The 22,761-nt window shown below is 46.1% G+C and overlaps 4 protein-coding genes across 15 annotated transcripts in view; 2 read left to right on the top strand and 2 right to left on the bottom strand.

Moving 5' to 3' along the window:
• LOC6592786 (myocyte-specific enhancer factor 2) overlaps positions 1-3,701 on the top strand; it is a 45,629-nt gene extending 41,928 nt beyond the window's left edge. The window contains exons 6-12 of one of the 8 annotated variants that reach the window (XM_026984928.1): positions 262-580; positions 916-1,014; positions 1,157-1,293; positions 1,370-1,542; positions 1,637-2,046; positions 2,474-2,542; positions 3,152-3,701. In XM_026984928.1, the coding sequence (XP_026840729.1) occupies positions 262-580; positions 916-1,014; positions 1,157-1,293; positions 1,370-1,542; positions 1,637-2,046; positions 2,474-2,542; positions 3,152-3,330 (1,386 nt within the window). In that variant the 3' untranslated portion in view covers positions 3,331-3,701. Of the gene's footprint in view, positions 1-261; positions 581-915; positions 1,015-1,156; positions 1,294-1,345; positions 1,543-1,636; positions 2,047-2,473; positions 2,543-3,130 lie in introns of all 8 variants that reach the window. The other 7 variants (XM_026984927.1, XM_026984934.1, XM_026984933.1 and 4 more) reach the window with 7 other exon arrangements.
• Positions 3,702-7,028: 3,327 nt separating this feature from the next.
• Positions 7,029-9,648, bottom strand: LOC6592787 (electron transfer flavoprotein-ubiquinone oxidoreductase, mitochondrial). Of its 3 annotated transcripts, none has more exons than XM_026985740.1 (6): positions 9,632-9,648; positions 9,367-9,456; positions 8,913-9,139; positions 8,269-8,840; positions 7,756-8,205; positions 7,029-7,696 (listed from the first exon to the last, which is right to left on the bottom strand). In XM_026985740.1, the coding sequence occupies exons 2-6, from the start codon at positions 9,392-9,394 to the stop codon at positions 7,159-7,161; spliced, it is 1,815 nt and encodes a 604-aa protein (XP_026841541.1). In that variant the 5' UTR covers positions 9,395-9,456; positions 9,632-9,648; the 3' UTR covers positions 7,029-7,158. The 3 variants fall into 3 exon arrangements, with proteins under 3 accessions (XP_026841541.1, XP_026841540.1, XP_002018438.1); XM_026985739.1 differs by lacking the exon at positions 9,632-9,648 and adding an exon at positions 9,519-9,620; XM_002018402.2 differs by lacking the exon at positions 9,632-9,648 and adding an exon at positions 9,519-9,620 and having other exon boundaries at positions 9,367-9,451.
• A 1,843-nt stretch (positions 9,649-11,491) lies between these two features.
• Positions 11,492-15,694, bottom strand: LOC6592788 (FMRFamide-related peptides). Its single transcript, XM_002018403.2, has 2 exons — positions 15,598-15,694; positions 11,492-12,824 (listed from the first exon to the last, which is right to left on the bottom strand). Exon 2 carries the CDS (start codon positions 12,817-12,819, stop codon positions 11,758-11,760), a length of 1,062 nt encoding a protein of 353 aa, XP_002018439.1. The 5' UTR covers positions 12,820-12,824; positions 15,598-15,694; the 3' UTR covers positions 11,492-11,757.
• Positions 15,695-18,290: 2,596 nt separating this feature from the next.
• LOC6592789 (putative fatty acyl-CoA reductase CG5065) lies at positions 18,291-22,334 on the top strand. 3 transcript variants are annotated; one of them, XM_026985441.1, is made up of 6 exons: positions 18,291-18,411; positions 20,183-20,405; positions 20,520-20,613; positions 20,711-20,874; positions 20,945-21,988; positions 22,045-22,334. In XM_026985441.1, the coding sequence occupies exons 2-6, from the start codon at positions 20,239-20,241 to the stop codon at positions 22,127-22,129; spliced, it is 1,554 nt and encodes a 517-aa protein (XP_026841242.1). In that variant the 5' UTR covers positions 18,291-18,411; positions 20,183-20,238; the 3' UTR covers positions 22,130-22,334. The 3 variants fall into 3 exon arrangements, with proteins under 3 accessions (XP_026841242.1, XP_026841243.1, XP_002018440.1); XM_026985442.1 differs by having other exon boundaries at positions 18,313-18,359; XM_002018404.2 differs by lacking the exon at positions 18,291-18,411 and having other exon boundaries at positions 19,127-20,405.
• The last annotated feature ends 427 nt before the right edge of the window (positions 22,335-22,761 follow it).

The raw sequence follows: 22,761 nt of genomic DNA, 5'->3' as shown, positions 1-22,761 counted from the left end.
TCGCAGAGTGGAGCTTAGCTAATTGAGAGAGAGAGAGAGCGACACGAGTGCTTCCACTTGAGACCCCAAAAGAGCAGCTCAAGGAAAGGAAGCAGAGCCAGAGGCAGAGCAGGGTTCAAATGGAACACTGCTGGCAAGGCTTATGAAAGCTAGGTGCCCTCAGCCTCTCAGCCAAACAGAAAAGGCCCTACCAGACATCCATTTTCCTTGCACTTAATCACTCTCTTTACACATTCTCTCGCCGTCTCTTTCTGAAAACAGAAGGAGAACAAGAACGGCGTCATGTCCCCGGACTCGCCCGAGGCCGAGACAGACTACACGCTAACACCACGAACAGAGGCCAAGTACAACAAGATCGACGAGGAGTTCCAGAACATGATGCAGCGCAACCAGATGGCCATCGGAGTGACCGGGGCGCCGCGGCAGCTCCCGAACAGCAGCTACACGTTGCCCGTGTCGGTGCCAGTGCCGGGCTCCTACGGTGAGAACCTGCTGCAGGCCAGCCCACAAATGTCCCACACCAACATCAGCCCCCGTCCATCCAGCTCGGAGACGGATTCAGGTGGGATGTCCTTGATAAGTTAGTACAGTGTCTCTGGCAGAAGGGTGCACACACATTTTTCTATCTATCAGTTGTTATTGTTATCGTTATCGTTATCGTTCTCGTTCGATTTTTCGTTTTATTTTATTCTTTTGCATGATTTCCCACTGCCCCCCGCCCCCACCCTAAAAAACTTCTAACAGAGAATGTGTTTTGTGCTTATTTTTGTTTGTTTTTGATTTCCCTCGACTCACCCGCCATGAATCTAACACCAGAGTTCAACAATTCCAATATACATACATATATAGTGCTTCGATCTAAGGTCTAAACGTATCTGTGCATTTTCTTATCTTCTTATCGATTGGTGCCATCAGTATATCCATCGGGTTCCATGCTGGAGATGTCGAACGGCTATCCGCATTCCCATTCGCCGCTTGTGGGATCGCCCAGTCCAGGCCCCAGTCCTGGCATAGGTGCGCATTACGATCATTACGAGCCCCTCCATAACGCCCCTACTCCCCTACTACCCATCTGCCCATCTGCCCAAAGATCGCCCAGTCCCCCGACTCCATTCTGTGCGGCGTAAGATTAACCCTTCCAATGCATCCCTTACAGCCCATCACTTGCCCATCAAACAGCAGTCGCCGGGCAGCCAGAATGGACGGGCTGCCAACCTACGGGTGGTCATACCGCCCACCATAGCCACCATACCGCCCAACATGTCTGCGCCCGAGGATGTGGCCTATACAGATGTGAGTAGAGGACGAACACGATCGAGATAGCACCAGGAGCCCCTCAATTAAGATCCCTCCGTGCTCTCCTTTCCAGCAACGACAGAGCCAAACATCACTAAACACGCCCGTGGTGACGCTGCAGACTCCGATACCCGCCCTCACGAGCTACTCCTTCGGGGCGCAGGACTTCTCTTCCTCCGGCGTCATCGGCAGTGCGGATATCATGAGCCTGCCCACATGGCACCAGGGTCTGGTGCAGCACTCTAGGTGAGAGCCGCTTAACCACTCAAGGAATTCCCGGATAGCATGCTCAATTTCTCTCCGTAATCCCTCTCTCTCTCGATCTATCTCTCTCGAGCAGTCTCTCGCACCTGGCAGTCTCGAATAGCACACCGCCGCCCGCCACCTCACCCGTCTCCATTAAGGTCAAGGCCGAGCCGCAGTCGCCGCCGCGTGATCTCTCCGCCAGCGGCCATCAGCAGAACAGCAACGGATCGACGGGCAGCGGCGGCTCCAGCAGCAGCACGAGCAGCAATGCCTCGGCCGGCGGCGGGGGAGCAGGCTCCTCTGCCGCCAATGCCGGCAATGTCATCACGCACTTGAACAACGCCAGTATCCTGGGAGGCGGTGGTCCCCCAGGAGGAGGCGGTGGCGGTAGCAACGGGAACGCGGAGCAGGCCACCAATCTGAGCGTCCTGGGCCACTCGCAGCAGCACCTGGTCATGCCCAACTCGAGGCCGTCGTCGACCGGTCACCTAACGCCCACACCAGGTACGTTTCTGAGGCCCCCGAAACCCCATCCTGACCCCCGCGCGCTGTCTCCCTTTTGGCCACTTGTACTGAAAAGTATTTTCGCTTGAACGTTTCTGCAGTTTTGTTAAACAAATTCTTTAGACTTGAAAAAAGTGTGCTCGAAATTGTTTTGTTCGCGGCATGTTTTCTAATGCTAAATGCTAAAATGTAACTCTTTTTACTGACACACCAGACGGTGCAGTGCGTATACTTAATATTCATACCAGATATCTGTGTTACGCATACGCATTGGGTTCTCTATTAAGAAATTCTGAAGAATCGTATTGAGTGCGTTTATCTTAATATTGTTATTGTTATTGTTATAATATCTACATAATACCTTTGTTTGTTTTTTATATTCGCATTAACCACAACAACAACAACAATTGTGTGATAATATTTTTAGGGCATGATAAGTATGAAGGATATCAGTACCGCCTGCTAATGGGCCACAATCCTAGATGGAATTCTGCCGGTAAATTGGCCTAAAAAATAAAGAAACACACACACGCACACATACACACAAAATACATACATACATACATACACAATATCGAATACATGCAACACACACACATACATATGTACATAATTCTACATATACATACAGAAAAACAAATATCTAGCAAAATTGTTGTACAAAAACAAAAAAGGGATTTCTGTTTCTTCGGGGACGGGAGAGTTTTCATCTTGAGTTTATTTCCTTCCTTCAGTTTTTGACTTTTGTCCTAAGGGGGGATTAAGCGATATTCTAAAGAAATTAAAAACATCTTTTGCCTGGCTTTTGTTTTAATTTTACTTTTTATTAACAACTGATGCGATTTCCTGCTAACCAGAAAACACTCACTCAAAACACGCACACTGTCACACACAGTCACACACCACACTCATTACGGGGGCCCGGCCCCATCCCCGGCCCCATCCCCGGACCCGACCCAGATCTGCCTGAAAACCTGCCCGCCTAAACGCCTAAACGCCTAAACGCCTGAACGCCTGATGGCCTGCCCTCTGCCTTTGTCATACACACACGACCTTTGAGCAAATCGAACTAATAGTTTAACAGACTTTATCATCTTAAACGCAGGTGCGCCCAGCAGCGAGCAGGATGTGCGTCTGGCCGCCGTCGCAGTGCAGCAGCAGCAGCAGCACCAACAGCAACAGCAACAACAGCACCAGCAACACCAGCAACAACAGCAGCAGCTGGGGGACTACGATGCACCCAACCACAAACGTCCCAGAATATCGGGTGGATGGGGTACATAGCCGGCACGTGCAGGCGATAGCAGCAGCCACTACAAGCAGCAACACAACAGTAACGGAACCGGCGGCGGCGGCGGCGGAGGAAGCCACAAGAAGCAAGAGGTCCACCCCAACATCAGCGACATCGACGATCTGGCCATGATGCCGCCGCCGCCGCGTAAGGATGTGGCTACCGTCCGGAGTTCGTTCAGCATGGCTGGTTCTGGCTATGACTGCTATGGCCAACAGCAGCTGGCGGTGGCCTATGGAACGCAGCAACACCAATAGCAGGAGGAGGGGAAGGAGAAGGAGCAGCAGCAGCAGCAGCAGCAGCAACAATAGTTGCAACAACAGTGCAATAGTTCAGAGAAAATTAAACTGGAAATTGTGGAAGAGATAGGAGCTTTGTTTTGTTTTCGGTTTAAGCGAACAGTGACAGTGTCATATCTATAATTATTGTAAGTTAAATACACCCACACACACACACACACACACCTACGGTAATAGTTATAATTTTAAATTATAAATGTGAAATTAGGGCTCGATCCCAATGCCAATCCGTATCCCATGGTGGAATGGATTTATGATGTTGGTTGGAGCCCAGCGTAGGCCCAGAGCCTCGGAAATAAGTTGTTTGGAGTGTTGGAGCTGATTTAGTTTAGTTACAATTACAACTACAGTTACAACTATGGTTAAAGTTAATGTTAAATCTAATCTTAGGACAAATGCTGCATACAAAAAACAAAGCGAAAGCGAGATGAGACGAGAAGCGGAGGAAATATTTGCTGTAAATACTTGATTTAGCATAAGTTTTAAACATAGTTTGTAAACCCATTACAAGATACGTAAGCATGCAAGTCGCACTATCAGATTAATTATTGAGAATGGATACACACACACACACACACACCCACAAAAAACCATAGACACAGAAAGAGATGTACTCAATGTTCAATTAATACTTGGAATTTCGTGCAATTTATCAATTATGTTCTTTTGATTATATTGTTTTATTATCAGTTCTGTTCGTGTAAGCGGAGTGTTCGTTCTTCTAGAGATTTGATTGATTTTGAAAAAGGATAATACACATACATACATAAAACATAGATTTAAACACTTGATGATTATGTTTTAGTTTTGATTTAAGCTTGATCTATTTGCTAGACCTCTTTTTCTCTTCATCTCTTAAGCAAAACGAAGTCATATTTTGTAATTTACGTTTAAAGTGGATTTCTATTCAAGTTTTCGTGCCTAAGTTTTGTATTTTTTACATTTACAAGCAGTTTGTAAAACAACAACAATTACAACAACAACTACAACAGCATCAACAAACAACTCAACAAAATATATAATTTAAATAAAATTATTCAAGAAATTATCGTTTATTTTTTGCACTTTCTGTTGACAATGTTTATTTACATTCTGTATATTTTCTTACGCGATGCGGCCCTGTTTGCACAGGCCCCAGTGAGGATGCGAGTGTGGGTGTGGGTGTGTCTCCGGGTCTGTTGCAATGTCAATTCCCCATTTCGATTCGATTCGATGTTTCCCCCAATATTTGACCAAGAGGTAAACGCGCTCGGCAAATATTGTATGACCTGTTGCACTTTATACAGCAGCAAACGAAAAGTGAACTGAACAGAACAGAACAGAACCGAACAGTACTCGTAAAGAGAAAGAATATTTATGTATATTTGTATTTGAGACGATATTACTCGGCCCGCCTCCGTGTCCGCACGCTGTGCTGTGCAACTGTGTCCACATGCAGGCACATGCGAAAAACAGTGGCAGTTGGAGCGCCAGATGAGATGAGAGATGATGAGCATTAAAAAATAAGCAAACATACACACACTCTACAGGTTTCCCCATTTGAGTAGCTTTACACGTATATTTATGGATGAGAGCCGAAGAGGAGTACGAAATTATATGTCTACCATATAGAAAGAAAACCAAAACACTATAGATGATATTTTCTAGCAATATATAACAAATACTATATGCATAAGCAAAACAAAGGTGAACGTAAACAAAAATGCCCTGATCTGAAGCGAAACTGAAGCAAACTTTTACCAGCGAAAGTATCGTATCTCATCAATAGGCGAATGGTATCTTTTGCTATGAAATGATCTCTGATTGATCATAGATTATGAAAATGTATATATATATATATATACACATGTATGTGTATGTTAGTACACAGAGTACATAGATTGCACTCTCCTTGAATGTTGTACGAGAGAATGTTGTAGCATTGAGTTTTCATATGATTTGCAAAAGACTTTTCGGAATTTCCCAAAACTTTTTCTTTGGTTTGAATGTACATAGAAATCCTGGTATATAACTTCACTGTGTAGTGTTGCCTTAAAAACAGTGCCTCTTTTTAATAAACAAGCGAAAACGATATAAAATAAAAACCAAAAAAACCAAAACAAAAGGAAAATAATATAAATAAAAATATAAATATAAATGTCGTACTATGTTGGATTGCAAATGATAATGATAAACGGACAACTCGATGGTGAAACATTTCAATACAGGTGTGTTAACTGTGCTATTTAATTAAACGTACGAGTACGAGTAGATAAATCTGAAAACTGATTACTGAATTATCCAAAACCATGTTTAGAGTGTAAGGGCCCCCCTCTATAAAGTCCCCGTCCCGAGAGAAAAACTCAAACTAAAAGCAGCACGTAATGTACAAAAAGACAAATTTCAATTGGCATTGAGAGAGGGAAGTGGAGACCGCTTATCCAGAGAACTATAAAACTACATAGTTTAGGAAAACAATATATTGATGATAGTTTACATAGATAAGTTATATGTACATACATATGTACGCAAATGTGTGTATGAATAACGATGCACTGTACAGATGACAGTCTACAAGACGATCTACGGTCACAGGGACCACTCACAGCACAGACAGACTACACTAACTGCGTTCGTATGGTACTAATTGTAATGTTCAGAATGTAAATTGTATTGTACTCGTTGTACCTTTAGTGTAATAGATAAAATGTTGAACCTGTTGCATGTTGCACTGTTGTAATGGGATTAATTTGGCACCTGAACAGCATCATATAAGAATTAAACAAAGACTTGTAACACATGGCCATCAGCATGGGTCTGCAGCTCCAGCGCCACGGCTGCCACAGATGGCACCCAGAAGATAGCAAAACTTGTCCCTTGGCAACGAAATGCCAGAAAGCAACCTCCCTGTTATGGAATGTTAGTATTAAAGATCCCCTAGTTCTTTCTGAATTGCCGTGATTGTGGTCCAATAAATGTTCCAGTGGCAGCCGTGACCCCAGCCCATTGAGCAGATATGGTAAATCTATAGATAGGTCTAAGGAAAAGGATATGCGAAGTCGCACAAATGTTAGGATAGGCCATGTATCCATCGATGTATCGTCTGTTCAAATAACAAATAAAGTAATACAAATTATACAACTAAATCGTAATTGTCGGCTAAGCAAACCATTGCAAACCATTTTGGTGAAAAACAAGATAGTATATTATACAATACATACTTATATATACATATATGTGAAGCTATATAAAAAGAGAACAAGTTTTATCCGTGCACTGAATATATATGAAAGGTTTTGAAATTGAAAATTTATTGTATTTACCTATTAAGTTGGTGTTTTAAACAAGAAACAAGAACAACAGAAACCGAAAAAACGATGGTAGAACATTTTAAATAAAACCTTTTTGGCAACTGACTTTTCACTTTATCTACAATTTTATTGCAACTTTATAGCTTAAATTCCAAATAGTGTTATCAAATTCTCAATTTTACAAACTAATCAAATGCAATTGCGGTACAGGAGATGATTTCCATGATGCCATTCACATGCCATTGTAGGCGGGGCCGCCACCTCCCTCGGGTACCACCCAGTTGATATTCTGCTTGGGATCCTTGATATCACATGTTTTGCAGTGGATGCAGTTTTGAGCGTTGATCTGCAGCTTCATGTTGCCGCCCTCCTCGTTGGGCACGTACTCGTACACGCCGGCGGGGCAGAAACGCTGCTCGGGACCCTCGTACAGAGCCAGGTTGTGATCGACGGGAATGCGGTCGTCCTTCAACGTGAGATGTGCTGGCTGGTCGCCCTCATGATTGGTGCCGGTGAGGGCCACCGATGAAAGCAGGTCGAAGGATACCTTGCCATCGGGTTTGGGGTAGACAATGGGCTCACTGGCGCTGGCCAGCTGCAGCGATTCGTGATCCTGGGGACCGTGCTTCAGGGTCCAGGGCTCCCGGCCGCCCATGAAAATGGAGAAGCCACTCAGGACGAGACCGCCGTACAGGCCCAACGGATTGTGGAACGAGGGATGGACATTACGCACCTTGTACAGATCCTTCCACACAAATGAATCCTTGATTCTGCATTGAGTGAGTTTCATTACATACATTTCCATTTTAAGTTAATCCATTCCACTCACTTATCCGCGTAGCTTGTCGGCTCCACGCCAGCGGTGGACTGGGAGTCGGCATTGATGGCCTCTAACGCGCTCTCCGCCGCCAGCATGCCACTCTTCATGGCATAGTGGGAGCCCTTGATGCGGGGAACATTTAGAAAACCGGCACTGCAGCCCACTAGGCAGCCGCCGGGGAAGGACAACTTCTGGGGTATGCTCTGGTAGCCGCCCTCGTTGATGGCCCGGGCTCCATATGCAATGCGGGTGGCACCGTCGAATATATCGCGAACCTTGGCATGCGTCTTGAATCGCTGGAACTCCTGGAACGGACTTAGCCAGGGATTCTTGTAGTTCAGGCCGACCACAAAGCCGACAGCTATCGTAGGGGTGGGCTCGTTCAGGTGATACAGGAAGGATCCACCATAGGTGAATCGATCCAAGGGCCAGCCAATGGTGTGTTCCACCAAACCGGGCCTGAAACGCATTCCATTATTATAAGAAATGGTATATTTTCACACTTATAAGGCAGCCACTCACTGATGCTTTTCGGGGGCAATCTCCCAGACCTCTTTCAGACCGATTCCGTAGGCCTGTGGCTCGCTGCCTTCATTCAAGTTGAACTTTTGCATGACCTGCTTGGTGAGGTGGCCACGACATCCCTCGGCGAAGATGGTGGTCTTCGCATGCAGCTCCATGCCGCGGGCAAAGGTGTCCTTGGGCGCCCCAGTCTTGGCAATGCCCACATCGTTGGTGGCAATGCCCTTGACGCTGCCGTCCTCGTGGAAGAGCACTTCGGACGCGGCACAGCCGGGATAGATCTCTACACCCATCGCCTCGGCCTGATCACCAAGCCATTTGACGAGGTGGCCGAGACGCACCACATAGTTTCCATGGTTGTCCATGGGCCATCCCTTGAAGATGGGTATGGAGATGCGACCCGAGGAGGTGAGGAAGGAGAAGGTGTCCTTGCTCACGGGCGTGTTCAGCGGGGCGCCCTGCTCCTGCCAGTCAGGTATCAGTTCGTTCAGCGAGATGGGATCCACAACAGCTCCGGAGAGTATGTGTCCACCCACCTCCGCTGCCTTCTCCACAACGCAGACTCGAATCTCCTGCGGGGATAAGAAATGTATGCACGCTGGTCAGCACATCACATCCATCGCCGTATGTGGTTGCCCACTCACCTGATCTTTCTCAGCGGCCAGCTGCTTGGCCCGGATGGCTGCCGACATGCCCGCCGGTCCCCCTCCAACAATGACAATGTCTACCTCCTCGATGCAGCGCTCCATGTCGACCTCCTTCCACCGTCCATCCTTCTCCCGGGGATTCAACGTGTAGTGTGTGGTAATCCTCGGGTATTTGGCGGCCTCTGACACGCTGCGCACTAGGGCGGGCGTGAAGAGCCTTTGAACTTTTTAGGAGGAGACAGAGAGACAGACAAGAATCTATCACTGGATGAGGGGAAAATTCCATGGCCTGATAAGAACTGACCACAGACTGTATCTTTGTCTCTGTCTCGTGTCTTCCGCTGACCAGTCTGTTTTTATTGTTGCACATTGCTTGATCGTCATTTCGGTTATGTAATCCACCAAATTTGTTGTCGGGAGAAAGAGACTGCCCTGGCAAAGATCCACTCACCTCTGTTAATTTTCAGCAGCGCAGACATATTTTTTCCTCCTGGCGGCCACTTGCAATGGTTTCTAGAGCTTGGAAAAGGCGGTCACTGCGCTGTGCGGTTCCCGGATATAAATTTATATATATATCTGTATTTACACTTTTCCAAAACATACACAAAAGAAGAACAAGAACAAGATCAGAGCGATGCAACAGGTTGGACTTTAGACCCCTCTATAGGGAGACTGACGTAGGCGCCGGTGCTAAAGTTCACATGCAATATGTTTACCGTTGACTAATGCGCCAATCCACTTCAGATAGCAAGATCTAATTTGGAATCTATTGATAGAATTTGCCAATCCAATCAAAAAAACAGCAATGGATCGAACGCTATCAGGTGGAAACTGTGGACAGCTGATAAGACATACCGCCTGGCTCTCAGGAATATACCAAAATATACCTTAAATATACCGACGAATTCAAGGTCTATTTTACATATTCCTCGTTTTTGATCTTCCGTAGAATATTACCAGCTATATAGAACATTTAGCCAAGCCCACATAATTTTAGCCCATTAATGAATACATTTTCTACACAATTGGTTCGTTTCTAGTCCTTGCTTTTATTGTATTTTGACTAAAACAAGGCTTAAACAAAATAGTTCAACAAAAAATCAGTCGCAATGTGGCTGGTATTTAAAGACATGATGCGCGTATAGGCCTTTGTGCACCCTATTTTGTTAATTTTATATGAAGATCAAACGTAATTTGTTAAGACCTTTTCTCAAATTGATATTCTTTAGACATATTCAAGTACCTTATTAGTATCTTGTATATATTTATGTCGATCCTGATGCCTACGGAGCCTGGGGTGACAAACATATTCACAATTCTATAACATCCATTACCCCCAGGGTATGTGTGCATGGAATTAGCAACATTTGTGCATGGAATTAGCAACATTTGTGTATGGAATGGGACTCATTGTTGCAAAAGCGAAACTGCGGCGAATCGGGTATTGCCTATATTTCAAGCTATATAGATTTGCCCACTTAGCTTTATCCCATAGATAAATGTATTTTCTACAAGATTGCTTCTTTTAATTACCTTAATGTATTTTATTTTGACCAAAAAACGGTTTTCAAGTAAATGTTGCCGCAACTTTTGTGTATGGAATGCGCAACATTTGTGTATGGAATGAGACTCATTGTTGCTAAAGCGAACTGGGGCGAACTGCGGCGAATTCAAATTTCTCATATTCTTTGTTCCGTTGAATAATACTATTTATATAGAACATTTAGCCATGCCCACTCAATTTTATTCGATTGATGAATCAATTCTATACATGATTGGCCTATTCGAAATACTTGCATTTATCGGATTTTTATATAAAATTGAAAATTTAATTAATATATTGATGAAATTTACAAAAATACCATGGGAGCGCGGCGAAAACCAGTATTTCTACAGTATGACCCTCAGAACATCACCGAAATATACGGTCTCATTTGAAAAATATACCGTAAATATACTGACGAATTCAAGTTCTTTTTAACATATTCCTCGATTTTAATATTCCGTGGCATATTACAAGCTATGTAGAACATTTAGCCATGCCCACATAAATTTATACGATTGGTGAATGAATTTTTTACTTAACTGGTTTATTCTACATACTTGCTTTTATTGGATATCGCCCAAAAAAAGGTTTTAGCGAAAAAGGTCAACAAAAAAAACAGTGGCAGTGGCATTGTGGCGAGAAAAAGTCCCTCAACGAAGAGAGGATATCCCATCACAAAAAAGAGAGCAAGTCCCACCCAACTTGACCGCCAAATAGAAATTGTTTGAAAGTGAATGAGCGATAAGGGTTTGAATGCAAACCATTGGAATAAATGATTTTTACATATAAAAAAATGACCACGATATCTTTCACCTGAACTATACTAAAATCTTGAAAGTTTATAATGTTCGTGGGTATATTTCACGTCTATACGTGACTCACATCTCTATAAACAAGTGGCACAGCTCTGCCAGATCTTCTGGATTAATTTGAATTTTGAAAATATGGATAGTGTTTTGACCATTCTTTATTTTAATTCGAAAGGACTTGTTCACAACATTTCAATGCATTTCAAATGAAACTATACATATATATTCGATTAAGTGTGTATTTATATGTAGTATTTGTGGAGTGTCAACTTTTAATTTGATCAGATCAAAGCGTGGTGAATTTTTAATCCAGCCCCATTAAAAATTCACACCCTAGGCGTTTATCAAGAGTTTGACGAGGGAAGAGGGCAATACGTATTTTAAGAGTTCTATATTTCAATACATTTCATATCATAATCATTACATTCCGAGCGTGGTCTTGTCAGATAATATTTACATGGATGAGAACTATGGTAGGGGTGTTTCTCTACTGACCGTAGAACTGTTCTTGTTCCACGCTCCCACCCTCAGCTGTGTGTTCGGTCTGTTCGCCGCTCTTGGACTGCCGCTGTTGTTCCTGTTTCCTGAACAGAATAGTCATGGCCTTGTCCACGGGACTCCGTTCGCCGGGCTGGTTGCTGGCTGGCTGCGACTTTGTCTGGTTCGACTCGGGAGCTCCTGAAGCGGGTGGGGCAGCCGGATTGGCGCTCTTTCCAAAGCGCATGAAGTTCGAGTCCATCTTGCCATAGCGCTCAAACTCTGGGGGAGCAGAGCGTCCGAATCGCATAAAGTTGTCTGGCCGGCCGAACCGCATGAAGTCCTGCTTGGGACTTCGCAGCTCCTCGTGAGGACTGCGTCCGAGTCTCATGAAGTTGTCCGACCGTCCAAAGCGCATGAAGTCCGATGGAGTCCTGCCGAATCGCATAAAGTCCGAGGGGGTCCGGCCAAACCGCATAAAATCAGATGGAGCCCTTCCAAACCGCATAAAATCAGAGGGATCCCGGCCGAAACGCATAAAGTCCTGTTTCGGATCCCGGCCGAAGCGCATAAAGTCCTGCTTCGGATCCCTACCGAATCGCATAAAATCCTGCTTGGGATCGCGACTATAGCGATCCATGTCAGACCGCTTCACCATACCCTCTTCCCCATCAGAGCCATAGCTTTCGTCTGGAGGCATCTGCTCCTCCTGCCGCTTGCCAAAGTGCATGAAGTTATCCTGCAGGGACCTACGCTTGGCCTCCAGCTCCGGATCGTACTTGAGGCGCTGCCTTCGGCCGTGCTTCTGGAAACGCAGAATCACCGAATTCCTGGCATAGTCGATGCCTATGGCCGAGATGGGATACCGAAACTCCTGTTCTGTTTGATCCGGCTTCTCTTCGGCATCTTGAAGGATTTCCCTATGGCCCGTCTGAAAACTGGAGCCCTGATCCGCATCCGTGTCTGACTCCAGCAGGGCATTCGAACCGAAATTGGGCGACTCAATGATCTCGCTGTGGATGGCCGACTGCATCTGGTAGAGCGCCAGCAGGAACATCAAGGCAATGCCCATCTTGTCTGAAAGATGAACCAAGAGAGAGTGGGAATTAATTACCAGTTGGCCCAAGATGCCACCGCAGATTATCTATTGCAACTTTTAATCACATTAACGCTGGCGGCCGAACGTCCATTTTACTTAGCGGGCAACTGTAGCTTAGCCAGAAGATGCCTACATCTTGCAAACCCTTCCCTTCCCCCATTCCTTACTCAACTGCAGAAAAAGTGTCCCGCTAATTAAGCATCATAATATTTATGGCCGGAGATATGGCTGTTAAAAGTTAACCAACCGCATTAAAGCCACAGCAACAGGAGCCCCAGGCCCTCCCTCCACATTGGCACCTAGCCCAAACAACAGGCGGATGAGAGTTTACAGGCATTAACACTTGTTGGCCACGGCACAAGTCGCTAACCAAAGGGAGTGCGAGTGGCTGTGGATGTGGCTGTGGATGTGTATGGGGGTGTTGATGTATGACGTCCGGAGGATGCCACAGTAGGGCCATTAGAGATGCAAATGATTATGGCTTTTGGATATGGTGACGGTGCTCAGTTCTGGTGTTATTACGATGGTGCTCTGCCTCGGCCTGCCCTCCTGCTTATGGCAAACTGATCCGTTGGGTGGCATTCAACTGAACGAGAAGGTGCTGTGTTGATGCATCTGCATGGCAAAGACAAAGACCCCTTTCAGATGAAGATGAACAGACTGCCATATTCTCGCAGTCGCTCTTAGCCACGCCAGCGTTAAACCTTTGCCAGCAGGGGTCCAAATTAACACTCAGCCCAAAGACTTCTCTGTGACTGTGTGATTTTGATTGCTCCAAAAAGAAATAATGTAGAAAACCTGCTCAGACAACTCGGGACAGACAAAAAACAGAAAAAACTTGACCTCCAACTTGGCTGATGAGCGGACTTCGCAACCTGAGCATTAGCATTAACACACATTTTGTCTGTCTCCGTACTTTGTACTTGCTTAATTTTGAGTCTCCCGAACAATCAGGACTGGTATTCAGTCATTCTGGCTGGGCAAGCAGCGAAAAATTTGAATAAAAATTTGACCAATTAATCGCTGTTCACACCTCTACAATAGCCACTGCAAGTGCAGCGGTTTCTGGTTGCGGCTAGATATTGCCACATGGGGTACTCAAGGGTCCAGCTGCAATAAAACACCAAAAACCAGACATCATTTCATTTATGAACAGCGGGCAAATATGATGCAAGCAATGACATGAGGCACTTCTGGACGGAGCGACAGACGACCACTCCAAAAGCCAGGAATCAACGATTGTGAAGTGGGTAGACGGCAATTGCCAAACGTCTGATTGATTTGCGATGCCGAAATGTGCATTTAAAATTCATAAATGTAAGCTGCTACGTGTATACGAGTATACGAGTATAGTATACGAGTGTGTGCCTTGTGCGTGCCTTCTGTTCTGTGTAATCTCCTCATTCCTTCCGCGGAACAGTGAAACAGTGAAACAGTGAAGCTGGGTGCTGGGTGCTGGCGTATCAATAACACACTCGTTAATTTGCTTAGCCATCGATATGTCGGATGGGACTTTGTAGTTTGAGACAGATGTAACCTGATTTACATGGTATATGAGAGATATGCGGCATGAGATACCTTTGAAGTGGCTCCTCCGACTGCTCCGCCCAGTCGTTCTGTTGTTGGGAGCATTTAAAAATCATTTGTCAGGTGGGTCCTGCTACTGGGGACAAGTGCCAAGACAAATGATTGTCGCGGGCCATTCCGGTTGTCAGGGTAGATGTGAGATGCGATGCGATGCGATGAGATGAGCCAGTGCCACAGATACTCGTAAATCAAAAACGTTGCACTAAGACTCTTAAATGTCATATGTATTTTCCATGGAAAAAGTGTGAATGCAAATGAAAATCTAGTGACGCTCTGCGGCTGGCTGCCTCTACTGTCTTGTCGTCTCTCCTTACCGCGCCACCAAAGTGCAGTCATAAATATTTCAATTTGCTTTCATTAACCAAAATGACTGTTGAGGACGGTGACTATTTGTTTCCCTCGTGTATCGGGTATCGTTGGATGTGTGCGGGTGTTCGGATGCAGAGGACCTATGTATACCTCTCATTATAAGGTGGGTGATGCACACGTCTACCTACCAACACAATCCCCACAAAGTTCCCGAAATGGAATAATGTATAATCTGCAGCTTTTCTACTTAGATGGGGAGTTACATTAAATTAGTTTGAAGTGTATATTTAATATGTATTCAAATACTCGGCTTTTGAGGGAAAAACATCTATTTTAAGCGAATAAAATATGTATATGAGAAAAAGTTAAGCTAAGGCTTCAATGCATGAGTTGCATGATACATTTAAAAAATACACAGTTTTCAGGAAAAACATTGTTAATTGATTAAATAATTGTTAATAAGCTGTTTTTAATACGAGTGAAAGGTTTCGTAGGCACCAGCATAAAATTGTAATCTCAAAATGAATTTGTAAAACTACAAAATATACAAAATGACACCCACTTAAAATATATATTCCAGAAATAGTGCAAAATGATGAGACTGTATATCTCAATGCAATTACACAATAATATATTGATTTAATCTTTATAATATTTCTGGCAAAGAAGAGTCAAAAAGCTAGTGTTTTGGCCGGTGTAGTGTTCTTCCGAAGAGACGTCGGTTAATGGACTAATTAATGACGCACTGATATAATATTTGGCTCTGGTGCAAGGCACAATTTCAATAGATTTTGTGCAATTAACCAATCACACCAGTCAGGGGATGCCACATTTCACAGTAATTAGGCTACCCACCTGTCTTCTGGGGCCACAAAAGGCTGGCTCTGGAGGACTAGATTATGCCGCTCGTGCGTATCTCTGGATGCCACACATACACACACACACACTTGTTGTCCGGGCGAATGTGAAACTGTTCTGTGCAAATGTTTGGCGAAACATCCTGTTTTATATGGGGTCCTTTGCGAGGGACCGTGGGCGAGTGGTGCGAAACTTCTCTTGCTGCTACTGTTGCTGCCTCCGTCAGGAGGTGCGTGTGGGTACAAGCAACAAGTGTTGCAGCAACATGTTTCACGAACAGAGATCCCACCCCCCAACTCTTGGGGGCTGTTAGAACGGGAATTGCATGGCCTCTCGGATATCTGTTTGCCGTGGGATGAATACAGTTTTTTGAATGGCTAAATGCAGATTACCTGCAACAACAGACCGGAAGGAGACCTTGACAATGTCCATCTCTGGTCCATGGACTGCGGTCTGCCCTTGCCCAGATATGTTTGTCATGACTGTCAGCCAGACAAAGGCCAGGCCAGATTCATTGTGTGCACTTCATTCAACATCAACATTCAACCAACAAAAACAGTACCAGCAATGACGTAGCAACATTTTGACGCCAGTTTGCTGGTTACTGGAGCTCCAAATTGTATGCAAATCGCCCACAATTGTTATGTTACGCCCGCTTTTAAGTTCCAGAAGGAACAGCAGCAGCCGGAGCAGTAGCCGGGGCAGCAGCCGGGGCAGCAGCAGTGGCATCAGCAGTGGCATCAGCAGGGGAAGGAGTAGCCTCGCCTGGCACGTCCAATTAGCCATCGGCGAGTGGATCGTCTACGTGTTCGTATACGCTATAATTTGCCCTCGGTCGCATCGTTTATAGAGCTTTATGGCCATGTAACGGGATACGTTGTGGCGCCTGTGGCAAGCATTTTTCAGGCCTGTCTCTGTCCCTCTGTCCCAGTCCCTGTCTTTGTCTCAGGCCCCTCCTCTTGGGTGGGGCTGCGAAACTGTTCAAAGGCGGAAGTCTATAATTAGGGCCACACTTTGAAAGGCCAAAGTTTTGAAGACAAGTCTGCCAGTTAGCCCAATTCTGTCTCTGTATCTGTGCGTGTTGTTTCTTGTACGTACGTACTATGCCCGTTTTATCAATGACTTTGTCCACTGGGCATGATGAGGCAGAAATGTGTCAGGTCCATTGTCATGTATCTGCTTGTCGTCTGGCTTAATGTGTTGGATGCTCACTTTACGATCGTCCGAAATCAATAGAAACCAGTTTGGATACTTAAACATGCTGATGGCTTCATTTGCATAAATCGCTGCGGAAAACGAAACCAAAGTCACTGGGAAACGAAACAGAAATGACAATCGAAATGACCAACTCAAGTTCAAAGCGGTTTGTTGACCAAGCCACGATCTTCGACGTGTGCCAGTCCCCCAGTTACTGGCCAAAATGATTCTTCGATGGGTTGCCTTTGCCCCGAGATGAGGTGTGCACTTGAGGTCGCTTTAAATCAATCGTAAGCATAGCAACAGTTAAGGATTGGAAGGCTTCTTTGGACACACTCTCTCCGTTTGGCTTTTTTAACATTCATACAGAGGGCAATAGCTTTTTCAATTATCAATAGCCATTTCAACAATCTGGCTATGACTAGCGTGACTAACTGCTTTGTAATGCAGCTAACACATAAACTGCTCGCTGTAGTGCCACTAAAAGTGTATCTTTATGCTACCATTGTAATAGTCGATCTTTAACGGTATCTAATGCTTCGGAGAGCCTTTCGTTAATATTTGATTAGCCATAGCCCTGGCTAAAAATAGAGCCAAAACCACACCACGACGATATTTCGATGTCAATGCCATTGTCAAATTTTTGTCTGCTCTTCTATCTGTCACGCTTCCAATGGCCGTCTTTATCGCCGAGCTGCAGTCCAACGAAATTTATGATTGTGTGCCGAATCCGCGCGCATTTGCCTAACAACTGTAACTAACAAACTCTGTCTAATTAATGGCCAGCGCAATGGAGATTTATGCAGGCCATAAAGGCGGGCCGGGGCCGGGCCGTGCCAGATTGGTTCGGATTCAGTAGCTAAAGCGGCCGCAGTAGTTTTCCCTATTCGGGGGAGGACACACACTGCGTATGCGCAACGTCTGGCCATCATCGCTTGGCCCACAAATTGATGGCTTGACCAGCAGCAACAGCAGCAACAGCACCACCACCAGATGCACAGTTTCATCATGTTCTGAGTGCATGGCGGATGTGAGTATCCAAAGCAAATGTAGCCGCTGAGCAGGTAAACGTCGACCGTCTCAGAGTCGAACCCAGAGCCAGGTGAGAAAGCGCCGCACAGTAGTAGAAACCTCTGACCGTTGACTGCTGCTGCCGGCGCTGCTGAATGGTGGAGCGGGACTGGGGGAAGCCCGCTCTCTCGTTGCACGCTCTTTGCATATGCTCGTATGTTCGTATGGTATGTCACTTCTCTCTGGCTCTCCTCTGGGTTTTGGTGTGTCTGTGTGTTCCGCTAGCCTCTGTAGATCTGTGGCCCCTCTGACTGTGTATCTGTACGTCTGTGCATCTGTGTGTGCCTTAACTAGCTTGATACATAGTTTAGCCTAAAGTTGTTTTCGTTTTATTTTCTATTAAGTTTGTTTCGAGTGCACGACTCTTTCTGTGGATGCCGCAGCCAGGTCTGATCAGTTTGTGTTTAGCATTTGGTGTGTGCAGGTCAACACCCGGAAGAAATATCGGCATCCGTGTACTGAGTACTGAGTAGCTGAATATCTGAGTATCTGTGTGTATTTTCGTCCGGCCAAAGGGTTTTTCTCCACCATTGTCAACTGAAGGTGCCAACTGCTTGCTTGGATAATTCTGCATATAAAACAGCAATCAATTGATCGGCTTATTGATGAAAAAATTAAATAATTAATGTGATTTCCATTCAAAAGGGGACTTTGTATTGGACTACTTACAATAGATTTAAGCGGCATTTAAGTCCAGTTCAAGGCGTGCGAGTCGAAGTGCAAAGTTTATTGTAAGAAATACAATTTAAGTGGAATGTCCGTGTCCTTATTTTCTGGTCTCATGATATAAAACAAATGCCAGTAAACTTTATATTCAATTAGCCAATAACGTTAGTTTTCCACTCCTTGGTTTCCCTGATTATTAATCGCATCGTTGACATCTCTGTTCAGGCCAAAACTGGTTGCCCAACCGTGGCCAAAAGAAAAGAAACACACAGAGCAGAAAGCATTTTTCGGCTATTACGAAATTGTGTCTTGGCTTCGAGTAAACCCCCCACCCAGACACCAGACTCCTGGCCCCAAACTCCTGCCTCCACTCCAATCTGTAATCCCAGTGCCAGTGCCAATTCGAGTGCCACCTCATGTTGCTTACATTCTTCTCGAGCGGTTGCAGCTGTTGATCCGTCCATGCAATGCCTGCATCAACAATAACCACTGCTGTGAATTGTAGATAGATCCCCATTGATTCCCCTTAGACTCGGAGTCATGACTGGCAGAAAGACCTGACAGAGATGCAAAGATGGAAACGTTTATGGACTCTGCCTTAGGAAAGTTCCGCCGATGGCAACAAGATTGTAGATCTGAAACTACAATAATTGGTACATGTACTAACACGAGACAAGCGGGTCAACAGTCAGTCTGGCAGTCGCGTTTAGTGGTTAACCAGGCTAACAGTAGGCCTGGTCTGCCCTCTGCCCAAGGGAATTTCACTTTCAAAAATCACGTTCGCTTCTCAAGTCTTTGGTATCAAACGGAATTATACGTATGGTCTGCAGCTTAATTATTTTGATCTTGGCCTGGCCCCGGGGCTTTTCCATTCTTTTGCCACTGTCGCTGTTGATCTGCCAATGCTGTAGTCATTAACGCCTTTTATTTAGGCCCAAGACATTCAGGCCGTTTACAAAATTGCATCAAAACTTGGCGGCCATAAAAAAGTAGATCTGAAACTATACCCAAGCTTCGTTGTTTGTTTTTATGGCCAAGTCCGAGTCGGACCTGGCTTCAGTGTCAAGTTTCAGTAGCAGTTGGAGCGGTAGGCGGTTCGGATTATTAGGTATCACATCCCATATCTCATTGCTTTCCATTGCTGGGTGGGTCCGCTCTATACTCTGGGGTCCAAGTCCGTTTATTCCAATCGCCATGTGGTGTTGTGGGTCACTGTGTCAGTGGACGGCTTTCGATCGGATGTAAGTCAACAACTTGAAGGACACAGGTTTTCTTATGTCCGCTGCAGTGAAGTGGACATGCCCGAGCGCACTGGCAGGCAAGCTCATGGCTCATATCAGTATCGGGGCGGCATGCGGCATGAGGCACAGATGTGGCAATCGCCAAAGTGCCGTAATTCAAAATTGGTGTCGGTTCGCTTGCCCACTCGATGGTCACTGCGTTGACACTGCATGGATTGGGGACAGCGCCAGCGGAGTGTGGCTGAAAGCGGCTGTGATCTGCGTTTGTCGCCTGGCCGAGTCTCGGACTGGTTGTTGCCACATAACAGGCCCGGACAACTTTACGACCAAGATCAAATGAAATTAAAAGTGCACTTGGCTATGATGTGACAATTACGTGACGAGGCTTCCATTTCCATATCTGACAGAGAATCAACACATACATCATCCTCATCGCCATCGTCAAAGACATCATCAGCCAGAGATGACCGCCAAACCGAAGTTTGTGTACGAGAAGAATGACCTGGCGACCATAGGCAATGTGGACGAAAACGAGGTGGATCGCATTGCAGAGTGCTTCAAGGGGCGCAGTCTGTTCATCACAGGAGGCACTGGATTCCTGGGAAAGGTCCTGGTCGAGAAGCTTTTGCGGTGAGTGGGTGGTTGGGCGGATGTGTGCTTGGGTCGAAGGTTAGCTGGCCTCGCACGGCGCACATCAATTAATCTCAATCTGTGCTCATGTTGCAATATTATTAATTACCGCAGCTCGTGTGGCGAACTGAAACACATTTATCTGCTCATTCGCCCCAAGAAGGGCAAGGATCCACAGGAGCGCATCAAGGATATATTCCAGAACGTGGTAAGCAGTGGCAGCCTTGGAAATTAATGCGAATTATGAAAATTCATGGCCTCATTTAGTTTAATAATAAACCTCCGATATGCGTGTGTGTTTTTAGCTCTTTGACCAGGTGAAGCAGCAGCGCGGAGAGGAGCGCATCCTGCAGCAGGTGGTGGCCATAGCCGGCGATGTCCTCCTACCTGGCCTCGGCATCTCCGAGCAGGACCTGGCTACGTTGCGCGAGGAAGTGTCCATCGTATACCACTGTGCGGCCACAGTGCGGTACGTAACACCTCTGTGCGATACATTTGTATCTATTCTATTAATACTCGTAAACTTCCTTCTGCATTAGCTTCGATGAGCCGCTGCGCAGCGCCGTCTTCATGAACACGCGCGGCACCAAGTATATGCTTGAGTTGGCTGGCAGTCTGAAGCATCTAGAGTTCTTCGCCTACTGCTCGACGGCCTACTGCCACCTACACGTGAAGACGCTGTACGAGAAGCCCTATGATCCTCCCGCAGACCCGCACAAGGTGATGCAGGCCTGCGAGTGGCTGTCGGACGACGAGGTGGCCACCATTGAGAAGAAGATCCTGGGCGATATACCTAACACCTATGCCTACACCAAGTCCTTGGCCGAAGCCCTGGTGGTGGAGAAGTTCAAGGAGCTGCCAGCCGTCATTCTGCGGCCCTCGATAGTTATTCCCATTTGGAAGGAGCCCATTCCCGGCTGGACAGACAACATCAATGGACCGACGGGCCTGCTCATCGGCGCCGGCAAGGGAGTCATCCGCACCATGTACTGCAAATCGTCCGGATACGGTGACTTCCTGCCCGTCGACGTGGCTGTGAATGGCATACTGGTGGCCAGCTGGAGGAACATCACGGCCGGCACAGACAACACGAACCGTGTGGCCCACATGACGTCCTCGAACGACATCAAGGTATCCTGGGCAGAGATCATCGAGCTCGGCCGCTGGGTCATCGAGAACAAGGTGCCTCTGAACGGCGTAGCCTGGTACCCGGGCGGATCCATGAAATCCAACTACTGGGTGCACTGCATCTGCATGATCCTCTTCCAATGGATGCCGGCCCTGTTCGTGGATGCCCTGCTTTGGCTGCTTCGCTACCCCCCAGTACTGTGCCGCGTCCAGAATCGCATCTTTAAGGGCTTCGAGGTATTCGAGTATTATGCAAACAACGTCTGGAACTTTGACAATTCGGAGGCTGTGAAGCTACGGAAGCTAATGAACAACAAAGAGCGGAAGACATATGTGATAGAAAAGATCGAGCTCGATCTGATCGATTACTTCACCAACTGTGTGCTCTGCGCCCGTCGTCTGATCCTGAAGGAGTCGGACGAATCCATTCCAGCGGCCCGGAGACACATGAAAGTGTAAGTACTTTGGAATCCTGACAAGAAACATGCACTTATCTCAATCTGCCTTTCAGTATGTGGGTGGTGGACAAGGTCTACAAGGGTATCTGGCTCTTTGGCATCCTATACATGCTCTACAGGTGTTTCTTCGCCAGTTAAGCGACAGCTCCACCCGGATGGGATTTGTTTTTAGCTTAGTTAAGTGCTTGAGACCAAAATTCGTGCCCTGCCCAACCAAGCCGTAGTTGATATGCTTTCTTCTTAAGGTCCTAAGTGTTTTAGTTTTAGTTGGTGCTGTTGAGCGGAAATGTAATTGATTTGAAATTAAGCAAATAAATCGTTGGTTTATGTACTTTTGAATAAAGTTATGAAAAAAAGTCTTGTCTTTACAAGTGACAAGGCTAAAACGGCAACTGGCGTCTGGTGCGATGGAAAGACGTGGGGAATGGGGCATGTTCTCGCGTCGGTCCGATGCGGAGGCTCATCTCATCGAGATCACCCGCGTGGATGGCAGCCGTCGTGCTTTGTGGAAGGGGGGTGGAGAAGCCGCGTTCCCTCGTCCTCGAGACGCGTCGCGGGTGCATTACTTGAACAGAGTCGCCTCGGACTCCATAAGCCGCGCCACGATGGACGAATCCGAGCTGCAACCATAACCGGGAGCTCACATTCAAAAAAGTTCGATTTGGCGCGCACCACTCGGTATATTTTTCAAGTGAGACCGTATATACTGTAGAAACTGGTTTTCGCCGCGCTCCCATGTGGTGTTTTTTTAGTGCTAAATGGTATTTTTG

This window comes from Drosophila persimilis, unplaced genomic scaffold, assembly GCF_003286085.1.
Source record: "Drosophila persimilis strain 14011-0111.01,24,50 unplaced genomic scaffold, DperRS2 tig00000002-arrow-pilon, whole genome shotgun sequence".
Lineage (NCBI taxonomy): Eukaryota > Metazoa > Arthropoda > Insecta > Diptera > Drosophilidae > Drosophila > Drosophila persimilis.
The sequence above is the reverse complement of the archived record's forward strand: the minus strand, read 5'-3'. Positions and strand labels throughout refer to the sequence as shown.

Excerpts from the sequence above, each read along its gene's own strand:
- LOC6592787 (XM_026985740.1), bottom strand. The coding sequence starts at position 9,394 with ATGTCTGCGCTGCTGAAAATTAACAGAG. Across the intron at positions 9,140-9,366 it reads GCTGCTGAAAATTAACAGAG|TTCAAAGGCTCTTCACGCCC; the intron begins GTGAGTGGATCT and ends CCTCCTAAAAAG. Across the intron at positions 8,206-8,268 it reads ATTGCCCCCGAAAAGCATCA|GCCCGGTTTGGTGGAACACA; the intron begins GTGAGTGGCTGC and ends AATGCGTTTCAG.
- LOC6592788 (XM_002018403.2), bottom strand. The coding sequence starts at position 12,819 with ATGGGCATTGCCTTGATGTTCCTGCTGGCGCTCTACCAGATGCAGTCG.
- LOC6592789 (XM_026985441.1), top strand. The coding sequence starts at position 20,239 with ATGACCGCCAAACCGAAGTTTGTGTACGAGAAGAATGACCTGGCGACC. Across the intron at positions 20,406-20,519 it reads CTGGTCGAGAAGCTTTTGCG|CTCGTGTGGCGAACTGAAAC; the intron begins GTGAGTGGGTGG and ends TAATTACCGCAG. Across the intron at positions 20,614-20,710 it reads AGGATATATTCCAGAACGTG|CTCTTTGACCAGGTGAAGCA; the intron begins GTAAGCAGTGGC and ends GTGTGTTTTTAG.